Source organism: Delphinapterus leucas, chromosome 18, assembly GCF_059928025.1.
Source record: "Delphinapterus leucas isolate spDelLeu-1000000601 "Yukka" chromosome 18, BTC_Dleu_Yukka2, whole genome shotgun sequence".
Classification (NCBI taxonomy): domain Eukaryota; kingdom Metazoa; phylum Chordata; class Mammalia; order Artiodactyla; family Monodontidae; genus Delphinapterus; species Delphinapterus leucas.
Genome location: NC_143146.1, coordinates 58,847,866 through 58,870,503, shown reverse-complemented (window position 1 = coordinate 58,870,503; position 22,638 = coordinate 58,847,866). Strand labels below are relative to the sequence as shown.

Genomic DNA, 22,638 nt, shown 5'->3' with positions numbered 1-22,638 from the left:
CAAGGAATTCCCCCTACCCGCCCAGTCCTGCACCTGTTCTGGGACTTCTCAAAACAGAATCCCTTCAGGCTCCACTGATTCCCTGCAAGACTTCTCAACTCTGTGGATCTCCTGATATTCAAACCATTTTAAGAGGCATTTGTGTCCTCTTACAAAGGAAAAATGAAACATTTCATTTCCACTGAAAATGGAGCTTTAGGGACTTCCCTGGTGGCGCAGTGGAACAACTACTCAGCCACAACTACTACTATACGAGCCACAACTACTGAGCCCATGTGCCACAACTACTGAAGCCCTCACGCCTACAGCCCGTGCTCCGCAACATGAGAAGCCACCGCAATGAGAAGTCCGTGCACCGCAACAAAGAGTAGCCCCCGCTCGCCACAACTAGAGAAAACCGTGTGCAGCAAGGAAGACCCAACGCAGCCAAAAATAAATTAATGAATTTTTAAAAAGCCTCTATACAATTCGTTAATGACAAGAAACAATGTCAAGCATATTTAAAAAAAAAAAAAAAAGAAAGAAAGAAAGAACAAAAGAAAATGGAGCTCTATCAGCTGCAACAGCCTGTGACTTGGTGAGCAGGTATGGGTTAGTAATAGCGAGACACTGACGGACTGACTGCCAAAGGGAGGTCATTCTGAAACTCAGTTTAGTGGGTCCTGGCGGCCTCTCAAAGTGCTTTCCTTAATGAGGTATACAGCACACCCGCTCTCAAGCTCCACACCAGCCAAATCGAACACCAGAGAACAAAACCCAATGAAAGAAGCGATTACAGTGGAGTGTTCTATTTTATCCACATAAACTCAGTCTGCAGAAAATGTACTGCAAGTTAAAAACAGAGTCGTGGTTGCATAAATTACTCTTTAAGTCAAAGAAAGGGGGGCGGGGCAGCAGAAGGGAAAAGAATGATCAAATTGGCACAAGCACTAGTGGAAGATGATTCATTAAACATATCCCTGGAGGAAAAGGCTGACTTTGAACAACAAAAACACTCACCCTCCAAGGATAAAGCAGATTTTTATAAAGGAAGCTAGAGATTGGACACTCTCTTCCTGGTACTTAAAAGCTATCGCTTTATAAACATTTTTTAAGGCTCTTAATCATGTATTTGTAACTTTCCTTATCCAAAATATTTACCTTCCCCTCATCACTATCCTTTTACTAAATACTTGCCTTCTCCCACCACTATCACCTTTAACGCCAAAGCCCCTACTCAGTCTGCACGTTCTAATAAGCACAAGCATTATCCTTCACCAAGAATATGCTTATTATCATTATTAGGTCCCAGAAATTGCTCCCAAGATGAGGCAGGATTGCATTAAACACACCAGATGATAGGTCTCCAACTCACATGGAATCTGCAGCCCTTCACCGGCTGCTCTCAGCGGAAGTAGAATATAAAGCTCAGTCTGAAATCTCTTGCTCAGTTTCAACGGATGCAAATGACAGATCGGCATCTTTTAACTACACTAAAAGCTTCCAGCCCTGCTTTCCCTGGGACACGTACCAGTGGGATCAGCTATTATACCCTGGGTCTCTCTGCAAATGCTGCTTTTTCCCAAAAGTCTTCAGCTCAATGAGCAGTATGACACAACAACAAAGCTGCTTCACTGAAATTACTAATTGCAAACTTTTTACAAAAATGAAAGGGAGTGTTAAAGGATCTCGACGGAAATGCCGGCTCTACCACAGTGTTCTTGAACGTTGCTGGAAATTCCCACAGGCTGTCTGGTTGTTCAAATTAGAAAGTAATTTTCTTAGCTTAATTCATACCATAAATTAATTTCAATAAATAAACAATCTGAGAATTTCCATTTCCCTCTCATTTTACAGGTTCTTCGGTTCTTTGACAGTTCCCCTAGGGCTTATTAAAAGGTCAGCATTTCTTGAACGGTGCTACTCATGTCTTACAGGACTAAACTTTCAAGGCGGCACGAGACAAGTGAGGAAGCCTCACTGATACTGGAAACACAATCCACTTACAAGGGTTCTTGCGAGTTAATGCCTGCTGCTAGAGACACTGTCAGGATTTGCACTGATTTTTAATGAGCTTCCGCAGGCGAAACACTTGCAGATGCCTGTCTGTTAGAAAAGATGCAAATCACACCCACCCAAGCTGAAAAGAATTAAAATCTATTTAATAGCTGAGACTGTACAACGCTAGATGATTTACACCCTTTGGAGGGGTTCCGGTGTCATTGAGTTGGTGGATGCTACACTCTATTAACCAAGCAGGAAGTTGGCCAGCTAGAACTCAGTCAACACAGAAGAGAACAGAACATAGAAAGGAGAGTGTGCTTATTTGGATTTCAGTTTTTTTAAGTTCTTTATTTCACAAAAGTTTCATCAACATTCCATTTAATTCAATTTACTCAGGACATTTACACACAACCCTGCATAAACATTTCTATTACCTAAGGAATAATAATGCAGTACTTGTTTCACGTTTGGAGTCCACTGTCTGGAACACAAGCGTAATAACCGTGTTATCTTATCCATCTTGTAAATCCTTCTAGCTTCTAAGCGCACAGAGAAGGGACTAGATGAAGGTCTGCGGGATAAGAGGTGAACGCAAACTTTTTAAATCACTCCCACCCACTTGATGAGTTTTCTATTTTACTATCATAAGACAATGTAAAAAATATCAATTGTTTAAAAAATATCATCCTTTCTGATTATAAGGTGGTTACTAACTCCCTATATTCCTTATTTTACTAGCCTTTCTATAACTTTATAATATGAAGGGTGTTTACAATGTCAAATTTATTATATACTTCTGATATAAAATTTACCTTTTTCTGAGTAATTTAGCTGGAGCAATGGGACGTAAGTACTGCAGAGCTCCGTCACTGCCCACCTAGACTCTGTCAAAAGCCTCACCCCAACCTCTCCCCTCACCTAATGCCACGAGAATTCATTTATGAGGATGCACAAGGAAGCCTGTCACTCTCCTGATCAATAACCTTCTATTGTTTCCTACTTTGGTTTCCAGACCAAGTCTAAACTTGCTGTCTACACTTGTCTGTATGGCATTCAATCGCCTACGCTCAGAACTGAACTCTGGAGAAAGTCAGCTTGGTCTCCATTCGTTCAACATGCGCGGCGTTCCCACCGTGTGCTAGACGCTTAAGCACAGCCCTGACCCTGAAGCCACCCAGGGCTAAGTGGGAAAGATGGATGTAAGGACAGACGCAGTGAACACACCGTGGTACCTGCAGTGCATCTCCCACAGGCTGGCAAATGCCACTTTGCAGGTGGAGAAATATCTGATTGACTGCATTTACATGATACTGGAAGATCTGTCTGGGCTGGGGAAGGGGTGTGAAAAGGCTGCTAGGTACAAGAAAACGTGCTCACACATAGCTCTACTTTAATGACCCCAAAATGTCTTGGGTGCTGAGGCGCAGAGCGTGAAGGGGAGAGCCTAGGGGAAAAGGAGCGTGTGTGGGCGAGGCAGACCAAGACCCAGAGCCTGTTCTCAGAGCCCACGATGCCTAAACCGGTTTGCCTTAAATGCAGTCAGAGCTCAATGAATGACACATTTCTTACAGAAGCCAAGAAACGTAATAAGTTCCTCACAACATCACAGCATGTGATACAAAGTAATTACCATCAGCTAATGATTTACTCAATATCCCTGTAAAATGGAAAAAGAAGTAAATGCGAATTGAGTATAGTCATAACTAGAAGTTAAATTAAATGGGAGACACGGAAATGTCCAAATCCAAAGGCAAAATTATCCCTAAATAATGAGGTAAAAAGCAGGTTCCTGTCGACTTCAGCGACACAACTCATCAGTGCTCTAGAAAAATATGGCAGATCATGCACAGATCACTTCACCACTGCACAGCTCCACGCCTGATAAATGACCTAAGCAAGGTTTCTGTGATGACTACAGCACTGTCCTTTGAGGCCCACACCTGTTTCTAGTGGAGAATACTATAGACTTTCAATTTATATTTTCATTTTTTCCCTCAAGAATTAACCGAACATAAATGCAGACACCGTATAACAGTGAACACAGCACATCATCATTAGTGTAAAAAGAGGAAGAAAATAACATTCTTTCGTATCTGTTAGTACATATAAGGACATACGAGAATCTGGTAACACTGGTTGCCTGGAAGAAGTTGAACTGGGCGGCTGGGGATAGATCTGGTAAGGACGTTGCACTCTGTACCTCTTCGTGTCTGTCAAGTCTGAAAACATGGAAATGAATCACTGAGTCCAGATATTTTAACAGCCCAACACAGACACCAGAATTACATGATCTCCATTCATAATTTAAATTGTTATTGAACCAAAAGGAAATTAACTGTACTCTTTCTCTTGAAAATATACTTCATCCGATATTAAAAGAAGTAAAATGCAATTCTGGCATTCTGGAAAACGTGTTGCCAGCAGTAATACCAGGGCTGGGTATGTGGGTGTAGTATCGAGGAAATGTTTCAGCATAAGGACCTATTTTAGCTAAAATTCTCAACACATGAAATCCACAAGGCTCACAATTTGCTACATCTTCCAAAGGAAAAATAGTAGTAAAATTCATGCCAATCCAACAGCTTCTTCATCCAAATGTTCACTTTCCCTTCTTCTGACTTCAAACACTGAGCTTTGTGTGTGATCGCTCTTTCAGAACAAAATTACCCCAAGGATGGTTTCCATACTGGAATATCTTCTCTTTCTAGAACATTACCTTCTCCTTGCCTCTGTCCTTCAAACCGGGGCCCTCACTTTGAGCCTGTTTTGCTGAATAATTCATTCCTTAATGGATTCTCTGGAAATACTTGGTCCCTACTTCAAACCCAACTTCTTAAACCAAAAGAAGTCAGAAGAAAATGTTTTAAACGGGTACTTAAGACATGAAGCTGAAGATCCCAAGAATCTGGGAGGATTTTTCTAAACATCTTTGTAAATTGTGAAGCACCATCCATATAACAGTTATTATTTCACCTAATAACAATACATTAATAAAACCCACACACGGAAAACATGCCATAGGGGGAGCCATAGAGGCGGTAAAGTCCTATGTGGCTACTAACAGAACTCAACTCTGTACCTCCTCATGGCCAAAACTAAAATTAAAATAAAAAACAAAAAAACATAACTGATGAAGTAGAAAATGAACAGTTACAAGGGGGAGAACCCTACAAATTACTCAGGGTACACTGAGTTTTGTTGTTGTCGTTGTTTTGTTTTGTATTAAACTTAGGCTTTGAAGAAATGCCCACTGAGGCCTTCCTGAGGGGCCGCTGTACCCTAACGTCCCATGTTCTCAACATCGTCTTCACGGGAAATGTGGAGATGCCTCTATACTTAGGATTTGGGGCAGCAGCTTTTCTTTCTTCTTGTAAATTAAGGGGAAGATATCAAAGCAAAATTTAGTGCAGCCAACACAAAAGAGTAATTTTCCTACACACCAGGGTTTGCTAAAATTTGAAGTGGCTGTCATTTCAGTAGAGGAGCACCCATATACACAGCCTATGTAACACGCTGAGGGTGTCACTAGCAGAGTATAAAGCTTCTAGAGGAGAGGGGCTGTGTCTGATTTATCTCTGTGTCCAACTATCTAGTAATACCTGGTGCCCAGCAGACTCTCAAAAATATTCATTGAATGATTATCATGTGATATCACTTCTATGTGGAATCTAAAAAATATGATACAAATGAACTTATTTACAAAACAGAAATAGACTCACAGACATAGAAAACAAACTTACGGTTACCAAAGAGGAAAGCAGGGGGCAGGAGAAGAGGGATAAATGAGGATTTGGGGATTAACAGATACAAACTACTATATATAAAAGAGATAAACAACAAGGACCTACTGTATAGCACAGGGAACAATATTCAATATCTTATAATAGCCTATAATGAGAAAGAATCTGAAAAAGAATAGATATATGTATAACTGAACCACTTTGCTGTACACCTGAAACTAACATAACATTGTAAATCAACTATATTTCAATTAAAAAAAAATTTTTTTTAAATCTAAAAAAAATAATGAATGAATAAGTGAACGAACAAATACGAAATGAAGAAATGGCATCCTATCAGGATGAAAAGAAGGTGCTGGGGCCCATCTTGGAGGAGAGCTTTTATTTTTCCTTCAGGAACTTTCTTAAAATGATCATTTTCTAAGAAGAATCTGAGTAAATAATTCTAAGACAGTAAGACCACTTAACTGCAACAGAGAGAGGGCTTGATGTCTGTCTTCTAAAGAGAAGGGTTAGGCAAGGACCAATTACATCCAAGATTATGAGACCTTCAGGGGACTTGAAGTCAAGACTGGCCCTGCAAGGACCCTGCCCTGGGTCACACAGTGGCCTCTCTCAGCCTCCCCAGCAGCACAAAGGAATGCATAGCTCAGATGACCCTCTGTGAGCTCCTGCTTCGAATGTGTGGGCTCCAACTCACAAAAACACAGTGTTGGAAGAGACCACACAGATAAGCCGACATCCTGATTTCACAAAAGAAAACAGGGACGCTCAGACAAATGAAGTGACTTGCCCACTCAGCTAGTAAGTCACTGGCCCCCAGATGCAAACCAAACTCTCCTGGCCCTGCGTCAAGAGTTGTGTCTAAATTCACCACACTCCTCTTCCTGAAAGGCTGTCTCCCGGACTACTCCCGTCCAAAGCATCCAAGTACAAACAACCCAAAACACATCTGCCATCAGCCAGAAGCCCGCCTGGAAAGCTCTTCACCTGACACAGACGGTCTGACCGTTTTGAACACGGGGTTATGCCACCTCTGAAAAGCAAGTATCAAAAAATGTTCAGATCACCTACCCTCCCAACAGAAAAGAGATTTGTTCTGGGGTATTTTTTAAAAAACAAATGATAGTTCACTTCTGTTTTTCATTACAGTACCACTTAAAGCTCTCTGGGAAAAATCTGGAAGTGACTCAAGAAATTACACTTACTTTCATTTTTAGAAACTCACTAAATAATAGATAAACATCAGCTGTCCGCCCCCCACCAACAGGCACTTGCACCCCACCCACCCTGTTATTTTTTTTTACAGGTCAGGCTTACAACCAAGGATGAAGGTGAAGGATGCTGTCCTCTTAAGGGCATCGGAAAAGCTGTCTCTCAGACAGTGGTTCTGTTCTGAGCTTATTTTGATAGCAAATAAATTATTTTTATGGAGCTGTAGCATAAAAAACTTAGTTTATAGGGCTCTGTTTCTGTTTTGTGCCATTTACTTTCAAGTTTTATTTGCAAGTTGGTCTTGTGACCAGGTAGACTCATCTAGGAAGAGAAAGTACTGACATCAGGGCACCATATCTTGTATTGTTCCAATTGGCTAAAGAAAGCCAGTTTCCTTATCTACAAAACTGAAACTCACTCCAGGATATTTTTCTTTTTCCAATACACAATTCCTTTGCCAAGTGCATTACCGCAACTTGATTCTAAGTCTCATGTTTACATTTCCAAGAAACAATGTTTAATTACTCCAGGAGGGAAATATGAAGGAGCTACTCAAATTGTTCACAAACTGTAAGGGCCAGGGTCGCCTTACACGGGGTGCCAACAGAGAGGAAAGGCGGGAAAGGACCCAGGATCTGCTGTACTTCATCTGGTGGGCTCTCCTCACCAGCACTCAAAGCATAAGGCTTCCTGGAAAATTTTTCCATCAGTTGAACAACAGTTCCTTCAACAAGAAGGAACAGATGAAGATTTTAAACAGGATTTTAAACTGGATTTTCAAACAGTAAAAGTGGCTAGAGTTACATCGGATGCTACTTAGCCACAGAAGAAATCTTTTTAAGAATAAAAAGAAAAAGAACCAAATCATCAGTAGCAATAACTCAGGTTCATTGTTACGCAATGAATCCATCAATGCGGACAAGAAACCAGTTGTAGCCCTAAAAAGAACAGCACCCTCACAATTAAATTTATAAGGAGGTAGGGCCACGGAATGAGGTCAGAGTCCCAGGTGCCCAAATGTCAGACAGTGATTCTGAAATGGTTTCTTACATTATGACTCAACTCCAACAGGATTTTCTGAGTCACTGTCATCTCTTCCTGGGACAAAATGTTTTGATATTGCACTGATATCCAATAGAGGAAGTCCTTCTTATGTCGTTATTCATCTCGAATGTCATAATACCCTTCATCTGAGTTTGGGAGAGAGAGTTAACACAACAATATATAGGAGACTTGAAACAAGGAGAATCCACTGATTATTCATTTTCAAAGGAAAAACGAACAAAACTGTCAACCAGAAAACATGATTCAGGGTAAAATTATAGACGTGATCGGGAAGTAGCATCTACCGCTAGAAATCAGATTTTATTAAGACTTTGTTTTTAAAATGTTTTCTTCATTGTGCATGCTTTTCCCTCTAAGAACATTTTGGTTATTTAGTCTTTTATGAATTCAACATTTCTTTTTAATTTTTTCCTTATGTGGATTTGTTTGGCAGATGTTTATGACTTTAGTTTTATGATTTTGTTCACAGATCATCTTTAAGCTCTTCTCATATTCTTTCCTCTAGTCTTTCTCTATCAGTTTCATCTCTGGAACCAGACAGAGCTTCCCAGAATTGGGTGATCAACAACCATCACAGTATGTTCCCTCAAAAGGCATAATTAATGAAGCCAGGGTCAAGAGATTAAAATACATACAACCTGATGCACCTAAAACAAAACAACCCACTAATGTTTTTGATGCTGGAAAAAAAAAGTGTGTTTGGACCAAGCCACTTCAAAAGCCTAAGAGTGGGAGCTAGGAATTCAGAGGATGTTGAGGAACACATCAGAGTTGAGTGATAAATTCTGTGGTCACCTTACTTATCTTGTGTCTATTCTAATGCTTTCAGCTACAAGTCACAAAGAATCCATTTCAAAATGGCTTAAGCCAGGTCCTGCCCCAGACCAATAAATCAGAATCTCGGTGGGTAGAGCCCAAGCATCTGTATTTAAAGCTCCCAGAGCGATTCTAATGAAGAGCCAGGTTTGAGCAATCACAGCTCTGGCCAGTCATGTTTCAGCCCTCAGGTCTTACACCACTTACCTAAAGAGCATAGAAGGTAGAGGCCTGAGCAACGTTGGGGTTTTATTATTAAGGAAGAAATGATGGGGATGGGAGGAAGTGACGGCTGATGGGGAAGGAGCAGAGAGTGGTAAGTAAAAATTTAGAGGTTCGTGGGGTCTTTTTTCCAAGGATACAGAAAACCTGATAACATTTATTATGCTGAAATAATCATGTACAAATTACAGGTTCCTGCAGCTTTTCTTTGGCTTTCAATAAATTACATTATCCATCAACGTACATACAAGCATATAGACTTAACCAGAAAACTCTTACAATTACTTAAGCTTTACATTGTATGATTTCAATAGGTCAAAATGAAAGTGGTTTCCTTATACTGTGGTTCTTCACAATTAACCAAGTGCATAAAGAGCAAACTGTATTGCCTTGGAGATGAGCAGGAAATACTGGCTTTCAACAACTTACGTGATCCACCAATGTACATATATTCTTAACCAGGAACGCTCGCAGTTACTTAATCGTTTCATTCTATGATTGCAATAGGTAAAAATGAACAGAATCTTCCTTAAATTGCTGTTCTTTAACTGACCAAATAAATAAAAAACAAAATACATAGCCTCGAAGATGAGTAAGGAAATAGCTTTATTCTTCAAAACAATACTGCAGTGTTTTCTTAGAAACCATCTGCTAATCTAGAAGCCATGCATAAGGAGCACAGAATTTTCTTTCTTTCTCTGGTTTTGCTTTGAAAACACAAAACTAAACCTACTTAAAATAAGCAACTCCAGCATGCTAGCCTATACATTTTCCCCAGGAAACCCAAAGGTAAAAATAGCGTGGTTCTTCGAGTGATCTGCCTGACCTCAGGGCAAGAATGGAGGCTTCAAAATCAACATTATACAGACCAGGCCCATCTCTCCTATGAGGTGAGAGTTCCACCAAAACTGTGGGCTCCTTTTATGAATTTACACATGGAGCCCATAATGTAACAGGTCCAATACCAAAGCATTATGGCACGTCAAGTTATTTTTTGCCTATACACATTTAAAACTATGGAATAGGTATGTAATGCTGTTGTATGTTGATTATACCACAGTGAAAAATTTTTTAAAAGTATCAAATAAAAGACTCTTGGAATTTGTGCTGAAAAAGTAAAAAATAAAATATTTTAAAAAGTGAAAGAAAACTCTACAAGATAGAAAGAACTATTAATCATTATTCTACTCATTAATATGTTCATACCTTTATAAACATGTATATAAAATACACACACTTTTATTTAAGGTCTTCACAGTAAAAAGCAGCAAACATAAAAGTTATTTCTTAAAAGACCTATTTTATTTCATTCTCCAAAAGGTCTGGTACATACCCCACCACCCAAGTCCACAGGAGCCCGAGGAAAGGAGCTATGGCAGCTCGGCCCTAAATAGGGTTCACCAGTGTGGGCGTGTTGAGAGAGGCTGGCCCTCATTAGTCTAAATGGGTGCTGTCCAGTAAGGCCCTTGGAGGACCTCCATGGGGGTTCAGAGGGTGGAGATACATCTCATTTAGGTGACAGCTGCAAAGTTGGCCCTCAGAAGCAAAGCCAACAGAGGACACTGGGACCAGAATCTTATCCTAAAGCTTCCTAAAGCACGGGTAGTTAACTGCAACAAAAACGCTAAGGCTCCTGGACACAGCACCTCTAGAGCAGGTTCTAACTTTGGTTGTAAAACACCACCCAAATAACATTTTAAAATTAAGAGTCACCTCTTCAATACCAATGTTAACAGGATCAGCGATTACTGGGTAAATTATATTCCATGTCATTTACCTAAGCCATTACCAGTTGATTTTGTGAACGTTGCAAACTTAAATACCCTGCATTGTGGCGGATGGCAGAAAGCATGTCAGATAAATCCATATCTGAAAAACTACTGTGTTATTTCTGGGGAGGAAGATTTGGGTGAGTAGATTAATAAAATGTTACACGATCTTAAAGAAAAAATATAAATATAGTGACCATATTTTTTCCCAAATTAAAAAAAAAGAAAAACAGGATGATATGGTCTGAAAGAGGCAGAATAAATCAGTTACTACCCTAGGAAATTTGCCTTTGAACATAAAAGAATGGGCAAAAAAATACAACAAAGTGTTAAAAACAAGTTAAATGATTAACTTCTACAGATGTCCTAAGAGAGAGATCATTTTGGACTGTCATTTCAAACTGTCTCCCAAATAAATCCGCACCAGGATTTAAAGTTAACCCTAAAAGGGAGCATTCCACTTCCTCCTCTTTTGTATTTGTCTGATGTTGATGGTAGAGCTAGTGAACAGTACAAAGGTCTAGCTGGCAGCCGTGAAAAAAAGGAGAAAAGAGAAATGGAGATCTTGTCCAGCTGGCTCCCGGACATCCTGACAACCACAACTCATAAAATACTGCCTTTTCAGGGCTTCCCTGGTGGCACAGTGGTTAAGAATCCGCCTGCCAATGCAGGGCACATGGGTTCGATCCCTGGTCCGGGAAGACCCCACATGCCACAGAATAACTGACCCACGGGCCACAACTACTGAGCTTGTGCTCTAGAACCTACAAGCCACAACTACTGAAGCCCGCGCGCCTAGAGCCCATGCTCCGCAACAAGAGAAGCCACCGCGATGAGAAGCCTGCGCACCGCAACGAAGAGAAGCCCCCACTCGCCGCAACTAGAGAAAGCCTGCGCGCAGCAACGAAGACCCAACGCAGCCAAAAATAAATTAATTAATTTTTTAAAAAACACCGCCTTTTCTCCTTTCCTCACTTGACTTCCTTCTATAAGGACACTGGTTTAAGACTTCAAGAAGGTCCCTCTCGCAGACTGCCAAACCCTTGGGTAGATCCCCTTCCCTCCTCCCTCCTCCCTCTTCCGATTAATTCCGCCTCATCCTCTTAATCTGTTCAAACATCCACCGCCTCCTTCCCCCCCCCCCCCGCCCGACTAGATCTGGTCCCCTCCCCTCACATGCTCTCAGAGCTCCCTAACCTCTCCTACAGTGGACTTGCCATAGTTTGTTTAAGTTTATGATGTGAGATTTTTTTTCCCAATTACTTGAATACTGTCCCCCACCCCCTAAAGATGAGCTCCGGGAGACAGGGACCACTGCTGTTGTGTTCAACACGTAATAATCAGAGCCCTCAGAACAGAAGCCTCCACCCGGTAGGTGTTCCCTAAGTCTTTCTGGTTGAATGAATTAATTGGCTATTTGGTGAGTTCATCTAAGACCCCTTTTCATTCTGAAATTCTAAAACTCTCTATGAGATCTTCGTTAAATGATGCTTTCAGCTTCGAATAAAGAGAAAAGATCAGCAGCCAACTGTTTATAAAAATATACGACTTTTTTCCCTTGTTACTCTTGTTGCCGGCTTTTTCTCAAAATGCAGTTTTTAATCTTAAAGATTATAAATGAATAGCAAGGAGGCACAAGTGGTATGAAAACTTAGGGAAAAGTCATGTCCAGGTCTTGTCAGCAAAACCGTTCCCCCTCTGAGGATGAAGAATGTAGATGTTCTATTTAAGGCAACGGCCCTGGACTTCCAGCCCAGGACAACATCACAAAATGGGGAAAGGCACACAGGCCTCATGCCTTACGCTGGTGCCCAAATGTGGAGCATGTGACAAAGTGGCTGGCCTCGGCAGACAAGGTAGCGCTCGATGCCCTCTCTGTGAAGAAATTACTGACCCCTTTTAAATTATGGTGACAAGGTCACCATAATTAAAGGTCACAGACAACTAACCTGAAGTCAGTGAGGCTCTATGGACACTAAGAAACCACAGGGAAGAGGCTGCTTCTCCCTGGTTCACTCAAGATGGTTATACAGCTTGGCTCACACAATTACATACTATGCAGGATGAACAACTGAGGGAAAACCAAGTTCCAAAAAGAGAATGATATTGCATTCTGTCCATTTTGCTTAAAAGAGGGATGTATACAGTGTACAGTAATTTCTAGAAGAATTTAAATCACTAGAACGTAACTTAGGAAGTGAATTGTCAATTACGTGGAAAACTAACCTATCTTTAAAAATCCATTATGTGGGGACTTCCCTTGTGGTGCAGTGGTTGAGAATCTGCCTGCCAATGGGTTCGATCCCTGGTCCGGGAAGATCCCACATGCCGCGGAGCAACTAAGCCCGTGCACCACAACTACTGAGCCTATGCTCTAGAGCCCACGAGCCACAACTACTGAGCCCACGTGCCACAACTACTGAGTGTGCCCTCTAAAGCCCGCGAGCCACAACTACTGAAGCCCGCGTGCCTAGAGACCATGCCCCGCAACAAGAGAAGCCACCGCAATGAGAAACCCATGCACCGCAACGAAGAGTAGCCCCGGCTTGCCACAACTAGAGAAAGCCTGTGTGCAGCAACGAAGACCCAATGCAGCCAAAAAAACAAAACAAAACAAAAATCCATTACATAATTATATACAATGCTTCTTAAGTCTTTTAACAACAGACTGACAAATTTCACTAAATTTTAATGTTACCCACTTGGAATTCAATTTTGCCCTCTTAATTGTATAGAAAGAAAAGAAGAAAAGTGGGAGGAGGGAGGAGGTATAGGTTACACTAAAAACCGTCGAATCTGTAGACTCAGGAAGGGAACTCGATTTGCTTTCCCAGAGAAGTACAGTTCATAAAAGCATGTTCATCAAATACTTATTATGAAAAGACTCCACTAAGCATATACTTCTTTTCTTCCAGAAATTACTCCAACTGTGTCTTATGGTCTTTTCCTCACACTGAGTGGAAATAAAAATCAAAGTTACCCGCAATGACACAAGGCACTGTCTGTGGAAAATATGATCAGCAATGGACACAAAGGCCTAAGCTTCTTTAATTCCAAAGCAAATCACCTCTACTGATGAGAGTCCCTCCCTTTGTTTGTACTACATTTGGAAAAGACACGAGAACATGCCTATACTTTTCTTCTGCCCTGCAGTGAACTAGTGTTAATGCAAAGGATCAGGAAACAAACTTGAACTCGGACTAAGAACTCAATGTCCACTGGGCCCAACTTTCTGGCATTGTTGCAAAAGCATCTGTGACCTATGACTCTCGTCCTCACAGATTCCTCACTTCTCTGATTGCCCATACGGTCAGAGTACATCTGCCAGCAACTCCCAGAAAGTAACCCATCACGTTCAATTCTGACTATAAAACTGGTACCTCGTGGGGAGGGAAGTCTCCTGACTGCCCCACAAGCAGAGAAGATGCCCTGCCTTCAGCTCTGCTTCAAAACTAATCAGGAATTATTAAGTTTCTTAGAAATGAACGGCTGCACTCAGTGCCACAGATCCTTCTCCCAGAGCCTAAGTGTCTCATTACAAAGGGAACACCGCTTCTCCGCTTCTCCGCCAGGCCTCTGAGCCCTTCCCCACCCCACCTCTCCCCTGCACGAAGCTGCTCACCTGGTTAGCAGACGAGGAATGACAAGCATTTTCCTAACGCACCTGAGGACATTTCACAACATGCTTTAAACGATACCAATAAAAGCGTTTAACATGCCAAGCATCATTTAAATGTTCGCATGGAGAGCAGAAATTTTAAAAAAATTTTAAAAGAGTTGGTTATTTCTGACAGAAAATGTCTAATGCTGACAACTTACTGATAAATGAAAGGTTCTGGTCTCAACTGTGCAAAGGCAGAGGCTGTATCTTCCTTTACCGGAGCATCTTTCAGAATCCGGGCGGCGTCTGCACACTGGGGGCATCCAGCCAGTTAAAACCAACCGAAACACACATTCTTTCTCTCGTCTATTTCCTCTAAAGTAAGTGCAGGCGTGTGTGTGTGTGTGTGTGTGTGTGTGTGTTGCTGCAGAATGCAGGGCGTAGTTTGTGTGCGAGGGGGGTCTTGTTTTGATCATTTGGGAACATGTAGAAATCAAAGGCTTTTTAGCCGAGCACCATGTGTGAACCCTTTCTTTTCATTCAGTCCAAGTGTCTGCAGCACTCATAACCCAACAGGAATTAGGAAATTATAAATAAATCTGACGCAGACTGTATTAGTTTCTTGCTGTCACTGTAACAAATTACCACAAACTTAGCCTCTTAAAACAACATAAATGTATGAACTCACAGCCCTGGAAGCCAGAAGTCAGAAATGGATCTTACAGGCCCAAAAGGAAGGAGCCGGCAGAGCTAGGTTCCTTCAGGAGGCTCACTCCTTGCCTTCTCCAGCTTCTAGAAGCTGCTCGTGGACCTGCATTACCCCAACCTCTGCCTCTGTCCTGTCATCACATCTCCTCTGACTGACCGACCCTCCTACCTCCCTTTATAAAGACCCTTGTAATTATGCTGGGCTCACTGGGAAAATCCAAGATAATCTCTCTGCCTCGACATCCTTAACTTAATCACATCTACAAAGTTCTTGTTGCCATGTAAGGTAATATATTCACAGGTTCTGCCGTCAGGACCTGGACATCTATGGGGGGCGGGCCTGCCACAATAATAAATTACATTTCAGTGTTATTCATAAAGGTTTTGGCACTGGGGATTTTCATTCAAATAAAAATATAATTTCTGCCTACTAAATGAATAAAATTAGGTTGAAGTATTTTTGATTCAATATTTTTCATTATTTGACCTTGGTCACCCCAAACTCCCTTTCTCTGCCTCAGTCCACCCCTAAAATGCAGGATTACCCCCATTAGACCCAGAAATGCTGAGTAAGGCCTAATGCCTTATAACATTTTATATATGTAGGCCGATTAACAGATATTACATAGTTTCTTATGTTCCGGGAGTCACTCAGCAGACAGCCTCAACTATCAAAACAAATCTGACATCCAGCAGGTAAGTAACAACAGCAAACAACAAGCCACTATACGTGTCAGTCAACAAATATTTACTTATGGGCACCTACTGAGCACACAGCTCAGCACCAGACACTAAGGGGAAGACATAAGATAATAGAGGACCATGCCTAGTAGAGGAAAGAAAATGTACGTGGCAAAAAACCCAAATATCATATTAAAAGTACAAAAACAGTGCTTGAACTGTTAAGATGGCACTTGGGCTTAGTTTAAAACATAGGTAGAATTTCACTACAGAACCTCTCCAAGGAGAAGAAAGAAAATGAATCATGGGTCCCAGGACAAGAAAATGCTCACTCAGAATCTATTCATCACTTATGCATACTGTGTTTCCAAATAAAATAACCTTGTTTCTAATTATAAAAATATCTAGTCTTTGTTTTTTAAAAATCCAAATTTACAGAAAAACACAAAAATAAAGTAAAAATCCATCCCAAACCCCACCACTCGCAAAAAAGTACCCACCCTTCCAGACATCTCTCTATGAAAATATACACAAAATATACACATCTCCAAGAGGTTTGGGATTTCTTGGTTCACCACAGAAATAAATGTAGCTAAGTCAGACTGGGAAGTGAGACTTAGAAAGTGCTATCATAAGGTGGCAAAAAGTGAGAAGCGACAATGAGGAAGAACACCAAAAAGTTTCAAGTTCAGATCTATGCATTAATGAGCCTGACATGCTGGAGTTTTAGCATACCTAAGGGCCCAGAGTTTTTATATACAGTAGACCCTCCCCATCCATGGAGGATGCATTCAACACCCCCAGTGGATGCCTGAAACCACAGATAGTACCAAACCCTAAATATACTGTTTTTTCCTATACACACATACCTATGATAAGGCTTGATTTATAAATAAGGCACAGTAAGAGAATAACAACAATACTAATAAAATAAAACAATTATAACAATACACTCTAATAAAAGTTACGTGAACGTGGTCTCTCTTTCTCAAAATATCTTATTGTACTGTATGTACCCATCCTTCTTGTGATGACTTGAGATGGTAAAATGGTTATGTGATGAGATGAAGTGAGGTGAATGACGTAGGCATTGTGATGCAGAGTTAGGCTACTATTGACCTCATCTGTTGACAGAAGCAGAGGATCACCTGCTTCAGGTGATCATGGATCACCGAGCCATGACAACGTTGATGACTGGGGAGCCTTGGCAGGACTCCTTGGCAGGATGGTGGGAGATTTCTTCACACTACTCAAAATGGCATGCAATTTAAAATTTATGAATTGTTTACTTCTGGAATTTTCCATTTAATATTTTTGGACCGCAGTTGACTTTAGGTAACTGAAAGAAATGAAAGCAAAACCTCAGATATGAGCGACTACTGTATTCACAGTAGCAAAGGGTATCTATGTGTTAAACCACAAACAATAACTGATGCTCACAAGACAATGCTGATAATGATGAGGTTTAGAAAAGGTTAAAGTGCATGCTACATAGTCCATTTTGACTTCAGAAAGACTTCTACCAAAAACTGTCAAAATTAGAGTTTGGACATTTAAAGGAGTATTTCAATTTTAATACTGAGCTCCTTTTTCTTCAACAGCTGGGAGAAAGCTCTGCTCTGGAGTTGGGCAACCCAGGTACCTACTCTCGAACTTTACCACTAACTTTGCTGTGTGACTCAGGGGAAGTCACTTCATGTCTCTGAGTCTCCATTTCCTATAATGAGGGAAAGTGTTGGACTAGATCAAACCTAAGATTTCTCGTAGTTCTGACGTATTTATAAGTGAATTGTCACTATTAAACTTAAAATGTGAATTCCAATCAGATGCTTCAGCCATTATCACCAATGATAGCTTTGGTTTTGCCTCATAACCAGAGATGTAAGGTTTTTATACAGTGAGGAAACTGAAAGAAAAAAGGAAACTCATAGGTCAAAACCCTTCAAATCCTTCCTTAAGGAATGTATCGTATGAAGAAACACCCAGCTTCCCCTATCAGGATGTTTAGAAATCACAGTCCAAAATTCCCAACAAAAATATTTACAGGTACCTGATGAGGAAAAATACCCTTGTGATTATTTAAAAAACAAGAAAAAAGGCTGCCCAAGGAGGGAGGAGGGAGAGAGAAAGAGGGGGGGAAGGAGGGGGAGAGGAAGAGAGGGAATGTGGAGGGAGGGGGAAGGAGGGGGGAGTTCCCTCTTCCTCAGCACATGGAGCCTCTAAACATAAAATATTCCATAATTTTTATACCTCTGCTCCTGCAGGACCCAAGTATGTTTTCCAAATGGATATGAATGGATAAAAGGCACAGGAATGCCATAAAATAAATACGTAAAGTAGCATGGAAAGAACCCATTATTGTTCAGGACTCAGGAAGCTTTGGAGCCCAGCCCAGGAAAACACTCTGTAACCTAAGGTGTGCCCTTCTAAGTCTTGGCCTATTTATTTATAAAGGACTCAGAGGGACAATTCCAGACACGTGTGTTATTATGTCAATCCAACTTTTCTTAACGAAAAAGTGCTTTAAACTCAGAACAGTTAAGATTTGCAAAGAGTAGGTGGGGATTACTATTTCCATACACTTCCCGGTGCTGTTCTGCTAAGAAAGCAGAGGCCTACAGGACTGCCTCTCCTAACTGAGGAAACGAATGGGTCGATTTCTTGAGGAAATAGCACCATGATGTAATTGCCTGTTAACCCGCCATTCTTCTCATCCATGTGAGTTTTTACTCATTACCCCTCAACCAATAGCCAAAATGGCCTAGAACATTTTCTTATGCGCCTTTTCCTCTCATCAAAGCATTAGGACTAAAAGAGAGTGCCTGCTGCTAATTCGATAATGGTCATGACAATGTCTGGTTCCTGAGAATAAGGGTCGAAAACTCTGTGGATAGTCTGTGATGAGATAAATGACATAAAAGTCCTTAGGCCCTAAGCTCATCTAGCTCAAAGCATTTCACAAACCCCCATCAGATCTTTCTGGTATAGCTCAGTCTTCAGGTCTTGAAGAAAAAGAGAGGAAAAGATAAATCTTGTAGGAAGTCTCAGGCTGAGGGCAGAACAGGACCAACATGACCCAAGTTCTACCTGCTCTACTCCAGTTATAACTCATGCTTATTCAGTATCACGGGGAAGAAAAGGCAGACAACTGATAATTCAGAGAACACTATCATGAAGTAACCTTAATGCGTTCCTTCAGAATGAAGCTATCCTATCACCTCGAGCCATCCCCTACATCCTATTCTGACTACAGGACCACAGACTCAGCGAGTAAAGCTACCACACCGCAGTCATCTCCGGCAGCCACGAGAACCTGCTGCGTTTCAGAGACCTCTCCTCCAGTCACACTCAGGGCCCTCCCCACCGCTCCCTACCCCAGTTAGGGCTGTCAGATAAAATAAGGGACTCCCAGTTAGATGTGAATTTCAGATAAACGACCAACAAATTTTTCAGTATAAGTATGTCCCAAATGTTGCATGGGACATACTTATACTAAAAGCGTGTTTCCTTGTTTATCTGAAATTTGAATTTAACTCTTGCGTGGGACATACTTACACTAGAAACATTCATTGTTTATATGAAATTCGAATGCAATTGTTGTCCTAAACTTTTATTTGCTAAATCTGGCAACCCCTCCCCCAATTCTTTCACTACTCCTCTATGGTAATCTACAATACGAGAAGAAGAATTAGTTCCTGCCAGTGGAACAAATGGGGAGGGGGGATCAATGAGCTGTTACAAAAAATTCAACAGTTGCAAGGCCAGATGATTTTAGACATGATCACTGTACCCGCCCCCTGCAAAATCTGAATCTCATTGAAATTAAAGGGTTTACTATCATTACTTGAAACAAACAAGGCACTGGGGTCTGCAGAACATAACCTCTTTCACTACTCCTCTATGGTAATCTACAATAGGAGAAGAAGAATTAGTTCCTGCCAGCGGAACAAATGGGGAGGGGGGATCAATGAGCTGTTATAAAAAATTCAACAGTTGCAAGGCCAGATGATTTTAGACATGATCACTGTACCCGCCCCCTGCAAAATCTGAATCTCATTGAAATTAAAGGGTTTACTATCATTACTTGAAACAAACAAGGCACTGGGGTCTGCAGAACATAACCTCTTTTCAGAGTACTTTGAATATTAAATCATCTGATTAAAAAGCTGAAGGTAGATTAGACAGTGTTTTTAAATGCTGAAAATTCACCAATACTTAAAAAGTCTTCTAAGACAACTGACTAAAGTTGCTATAGTAGATATAATTTTCAAATCTGTTGATGGCATTCCGTGTTAGCATTCAGCACTTTCCACTTAAATTACTCGCTTTGGTGACACATATGAACCACCCCCCCACCCCGAAATTCTCATTAAACACAGAACACCTCTGCGGACCCCAGCCTTGGAAACAACCCATTAGGGTTATGTAAGGAGGGCAGCTGATAGAAAGAGAATGGGGCTGACAGAAGATTTAAGGGAGACCTGAGTCAGGGTCAGGAGGAGGAAACTGGATGGTTTCCCAGCACCTCAGATCTCTGCGGTGCGGCTTTATTCCTCCCTGAGTGGTCAGACACACCCATGTTCAAAATACAAAGCCAGGCCGAAAAGAAGTCATCTGGAGATCGTCCATATCTCTGATGCATATAATAAAAAAAGAAGGCGCCTCCTCCCTCCTGGATCATGGAAAGTGCAAGAGGTACAAAATTATTTAAAAGATGGAGCCCAAGATGTCTGCATAGAATGCAGACATTCTGTTATAAAAATAAAGCCATTTATTCAGCAAGATATGAGTGTATTTAAATGTATTTAAATTTACGTATTATTTTTTTAAAGTACTGAGCAATGACTATCCATAACCAAGGGACCGTCAATAATCAACCTTCTGACCATGCAGAATTTCAGCCTGGTGTCCAAAGAAGCATGTTGGGGGATCAATAGCAATGCCCTTTGATTAAGAAATAATAATGATGCTGAGTGCTTTCTGGGTACAGCCGTAGTGCTAAGAGTTTTGCATAAATTTATCTCATTCAATCTTCATCACACTCCTATGAGTAAAAAAAAGTATTCTTATTTCTATTCAGTCTCACAGGAAGACTGAGTTCAAGAAGTTAAGTAGCTTGTCCAAGGCTACAGACACAGTAAACTGCAGGTGAGTAATTCAGATCCTCAGGAGACCAATCCAAAACCCATGCTCTTAACCTTGAGTGGACACCCTGTCCCAGATTAAATGACACGTGTTCTGGGTGGTAATCATGACACTACCACTGACACAGTCAACAGAGGAAACACACTTCAATTTCTCTGACTCTCAGTTACACACTGAAGCTAGATCATCTCCAAAGAAGCTCCCACGTCCAAAATACAGGCTCTATTCAATTTGAACCCAAAATTCCTCAGAGTCAGCTATACCTAGTCACGTTTCATCTTCCTGACACCTTTAAGGTATGGAGACGTTAAGTGACTTCCTCAAGGCTACACAGCTAGAACAGAAAGAAACCAGACACAAATTCTGATCTTTTGAATCCACATCCAGGGTGGTCACCATTAAACCATAGGTGGATCCATGATCTCTAGTTTATATGACAGTGGTGCAAACTGGTAGACACAAGACATCCAGCCTACAAACCCAACTACGACACACCAGCTATTAATTCTCAGGTTTATCAAACAGACTCTTTCCTCCCAGTAAAAAAGAGAGTACCGTAGATGAAAACTCGGACTCATAGCTGGATTCCAAGAGTTAGGAGCAGTGCTGACACCATGATGCGAGCCTAGCTTATGTCCCTAATGTCCCAGGCACTGGTGACCTTGCCGGGAGACCTGCCACTCCATGGCCCAGCTACAAAAAGCACATTGGTCCTACTGGGTCTTCACAGGGTGAAAACGAACTCAACAGGGTTGGGCTTGACAGGTGCTGGGTAGTGGGCCACCTGAACATGGCTACAGAAATCCAATTAGCCTTATTAATCTAAGACTTAATTCATTAAGGGTTTTGTGATACTTCATATAGATCCAAGCCCCATCTGGATTTAAAAGGATCGGATAAGAAAATTCAGATTGCAAGAGGACACTGAATGAACCTTAAGGGACAAGTCACTTAACATTTTTAAAGCCTCTATTTACCTATGACCAATGAGATCATTAATAATCATTCTTCTGTATTCACTATGGCATTTAAAAATTTTTATAATCTTACTTTTCCTTAATTTAAAGAGTCTTTTGCCCCAATTTGCCTCAAACATAAACTTTCACATACAAGCAGTCTCCACCTCCCAAGCAAGTCACCCCCCCAGGTCATTCCACACTGTCTCTTGCTATATATAATTCTGTTTTCTGCAGGGGGGAAGAAAAAGCACTGGAGAAAAGAAGATGGAGAATGAAAACACTCTACCGGACCCGAGGCTGATGTATCTTCTCCATGAGGCGTCGTGCTAAGGATTATTAATAGAGAAACCAGATACAGCCCCTCTGCTCAAAGCACCCATGAGGTAAATCATCGTAGGTGATCGCATGCTATTCCAAATGGCCACGAACTACGCTTTTGAGGTCCAGAGTGGGCTGACATGTGATTTCCTTCCTGCTGAGTCTTCCTCTGTGAACACTGCCGCCGCCCCCAAGTATAAAGCTGTTTCTGTGGAACATTCAATCTGCTCTGAGAGTCCCACCTCCTGTGGAGCAGCTCCTGCACAGGTAAAACTGAATGTACAGCCAGAGCTGGCATGACATCTACAATCAAATTGCATTAAAGGGCTGACAGCATCCCATGGCAACAGGCAGTAAGTCACCAGCAGAAAGATTGGCTGCTGTTGTAGAATATGAATAACAAAGGTCTACGATGC

The 22,638-nt window shown here is 41.3% G+C and overlaps 1 protein-coding gene across 8 annotated transcripts in view; it reads right to left on the bottom strand.

Moving 5' to 3' along the window:
- Window positions 1-22,638, bottom strand: part of LRCH1 (leucine rich repeats and calponin homology domain containing 1) — a 191,602-nt gene that overhangs the window by 120,429 nt on the left and 48,535 nt on the right. The window contains exons 1-3 of one of the 8 annotated variants that reach the window (XM_089899544.1): window positions 7,989-8,912; window positions 4,101-4,202; window positions 2,418-2,554 (exon numbers count right to left, since the gene is read on the bottom strand). The exons of 5 other annotated variants lie outside the window; for them this stretch is intronic. In XM_089899544.1, coding sequence (XP_089755670.1) covers window positions 2,418-2,502 — 85 coding nt within the window. In that variant the 5' untranslated portion in view covers window positions 2,503-2,554; window positions 4,101-4,202; window positions 7,989-8,912. Of the gene's footprint in view, window positions 1-2,417; window positions 2,555-4,100; window positions 8,913-22,638 lie in introns of those variants that run through there. 2 more of the 8 variants (XM_089899542.1, XM_089899543.1) reach the window with 2 other exon arrangements.